General features: G+C 28.2%; 1 protein-coding gene across 1 annotated transcript in view; it reads left to right on the top strand.

Annotated features, from left to right (window-relative positions):
• The window catches only part of cntnap5b (contactin associated protein family member 5b), a 124,909-nt gene that overhangs the window by 101,248 nt on the left and 20,409 nt on the right, over positions 1-3,252 (top strand). The window contains exon 12 of the mRNA XM_056448563.1: positions 1,242-1,369. Within this exon, the coding sequence (XP_056304538.1) occupies positions 1,242-1,369 (128 nt within the window). The remainder of the gene's footprint in view (positions 1-1,241; positions 1,370-3,252) is intronic.

Below are 3,252 nucleotides of genomic sequence, written 5' to 3'. Positions count from 1 at the left end.
ATTTTACGAATTGGATTTGTGTATTCATGAGTTGCGTTTTAAATGTACGAACTGAATTTGTATATTTATAAGTTGCGTTTTGAATTTACGAATTGGATTTGTGTATTTTTGAGTTGTGTTTTCAATTTACAAAATTGATTTGTATATTTATGAATTGCGTTTTGAGTTAACGATTTGGACGTGTATTTATGAGTTGCATTTTGAGTTTACGAATTGGATTTGTGTATTTATGAGTTGCATTTTGAATTTACAAATTTGATTTGCGTATTTATGAGTTGCGTTTTGAATTCATGAATTGGATTTGTGTATTTATGAGTTGCGTTTTGAATTTACGAATTGGATTTGTGTATTTATGAGTTGCGTTTTAAATGTACAAATTAAATTTGGATATTTATGAGTTGTGTTTTGAATTTACGAATGAATTTGTGTATTTATGAGTTGCGTTTTGAATTTACAAATTGAATTTGTGTATTTATGAGTTGCGTTTTAAATGTACAAATTAAATTTGTATATTTATGAGTTGCGTTTTAAATGTACGAATTAAATTTGTGTATTTATGAGTTGTGTTTTGAATTCACAAATTGGATTTGTGTATATATGAGTTGCGATTTAAATTTACAAATTGGATTTGTGTATTTATGAGTTGCGATTTAAATTTACAAATTGGATTTGTGTATTTATGAGTTGCGTTTTGAATTTACAAATTTGATTTGTGTATTTATGAGTTGCGTTTTGAATTTACAAGTTGGATTTGTGTATTTATGAGCTGCGTTATAAATTTATGAATTGGATTTGTGTATTTATAAATTGTGTTTTAAATGTACGAATTAAATTTTGTACATGTGAATTGTGCTGGATATAAATGAATTTTATTTTGTAAACTTTTTTTGACTGATCTGGCTTCATAATAGCGCCACCTGCTGGCAACGGTAAATGTTTAATCTGCCACAAACTTTGCATGTTTGAGAACATTCTAGGCCTAAATACATGATATCAATAACCAGTAGCAGAAGGAAGCTTGGCACACATTTTAATGACTATTCTTCCTATATTTACCCTCTTAAATGCATGTCACCCACTGCTCACTGGTGATGAGCCCGGGTGTAAGGGCTCTTTCAACGATTTCTGCAGCTTTAATAGATTTTGTGTGTAATCTGCCGAATGTCTTGTGTTTGCACAATCAATAGCTGTAGATATTGAAAGAGGAGATGTAAACACTGCTATTGTTTGCTTGTGAACAGGGAGAATGACACAGGAGTTTTGTCCTACAAAGAGCATCTACCAGTGACTGAGATCTTGGTCGGAGACACAAACCGAAGCGGTTCAGAAGCCATTTACAGGATCGGCTCTCTGCACTGCTATGGGGACAGTACGTAAGGTTTTTTTACAGATAAAATTAATTTGATCAAGCTACTTTTTTGTAATTTGAGTTGTTGAAGTGCTTTTTGCAGGATAACGTTTTATTCTCATTTCATTCATACATATAATATATGCCATAATAATTATATATGCCATATAAAAATAAAAATATATATAATTTCCATGTAATATGAACAATCGCAATCTATTTCATGTAATTTAATATCTCTCTGTTATAAATTAATTTCACTATTTTTATATGTTTAATTCCTTATATATAATACATATTAGGGTGTATAAGTTTGTATAGAAATACACAAATGTTGTATTATTATGCCTGAAAATAAAACCTTTTGGATAAAAAATTTAAATCATATTCAGAAAGAGCTTTATTGTCAGGTTACACACATGGAATTTATTTTCATGACAGAAGTTTCTACAGTGCGTCAGTATGACAATGACAGGACAAAAGCACATATAATAAAGGAAGTAAATTAGTAAACTAGTAAATAGAGAATAAATTCTCTATTAAAACAAAATATACACATTGACAAAGGAATTTACAGGTATATTACTATATACAATTTTGTATGTATATCTTTATTATGCACAAATTTAAATGTAAATTAAGTATGCTTAGTGAATAAATAGGTGTATATATGTCTATAAATAGTGCTGTTGTTCCACAATTATTATACAATAAATGTTTAAAACTTAAATTTTTTTTTAAATACTCTGAAGCAAGGATTAATTCAATTAATTTAGGTTTAAGGTAAGTGGTTGCAAATAATTTATATGGGCTAAATTTGAACAAACAAATTAAATTTTGTAATGTTCAACTGTTTGTTTAAATTCAGCTTAAAATTGTTTGCAACAATTTGCAATTAGTCAGTTTTGTTTTTTTTTTTCATTTTTTGTGTTGTTTATTGGATTTCTCCAGTTGACAGTAACACTTTTAAATCAAATAAAGATTTTTTGGAAAACCCTTTTATTAATATAATTAAAGAAAAAAAGAATTGCAACAGTAACACTTTAAAATAAAATAACATCTTTTTTTTATGTTTTTAAAGAACTCATTACATGTACAATAATAAAAATATTTGAGAACTGTTTTAATACAGTAATTACATCAATAAAAGAAACATAATAATATATTTTTAAAATAAAATACCATAATGATTAAAATTTAAAGATTTAAATATTTAAACTTTTTTAAAGTTTAATAAAAAAATAAATAAATAAATAATAAATAAATAAAAAAATAACAAACAAAATTACTATTTTATGCTAGGCAATTAATAAAAAAAACTACATACATATATATATATATATATATATATATATATACATACATACATACATACATACATACATACATACATACATACATACATACATACATACATACATACATACATACATACATATATATATATATATATATATATATATATATATTCACTCACCATCGACTTATTAAGTACACCTTACTGTGTACTGTGTTGGACCCCCTTTTGTTTTCAGAACTACCTTTGTGGCATAGATTCTACAAGGTACTGGAAATATTCCTCAGAGGTTTTGGTCCATATTGACATGATGGCATCACACAGTTGCTGCAGATCTGTCGGCTGCACATCCATGATGCGAATCTCTCGTTCCACCACATCTTAAATATGATCTATTGGATTGAGTCTGGTGACTGTGGACGCCATTTGAGTACAGTGAACTCACTGTCATGTCCATGTCCATCCTACTGGAAGTAGCCATCAGAAGATGGGTACACTGTGGTCATAAAGGGATAGACATGGTCAGCAACAATACTCAAGTAGGTTGTAGCACCCAATTCTGACCCTACCGTCTGAATGTAACTGCAGAAATCGAGACTCATCAGTC

This window comes from Danio aesculapii, chromosome 22 (genome assembly GCF_903798145.1).
Source record: "Danio aesculapii chromosome 22, fDanAes4.1, whole genome shotgun sequence".
Lineage (NCBI taxonomy): Eukaryota > Metazoa > Chordata > Actinopteri > Cypriniformes > Danionidae > Danio > Danio aesculapii.
Note: the sequence above shows the minus strand (reverse complement) of the source record. Positions and strands in the feature narration are given on the sequence as shown.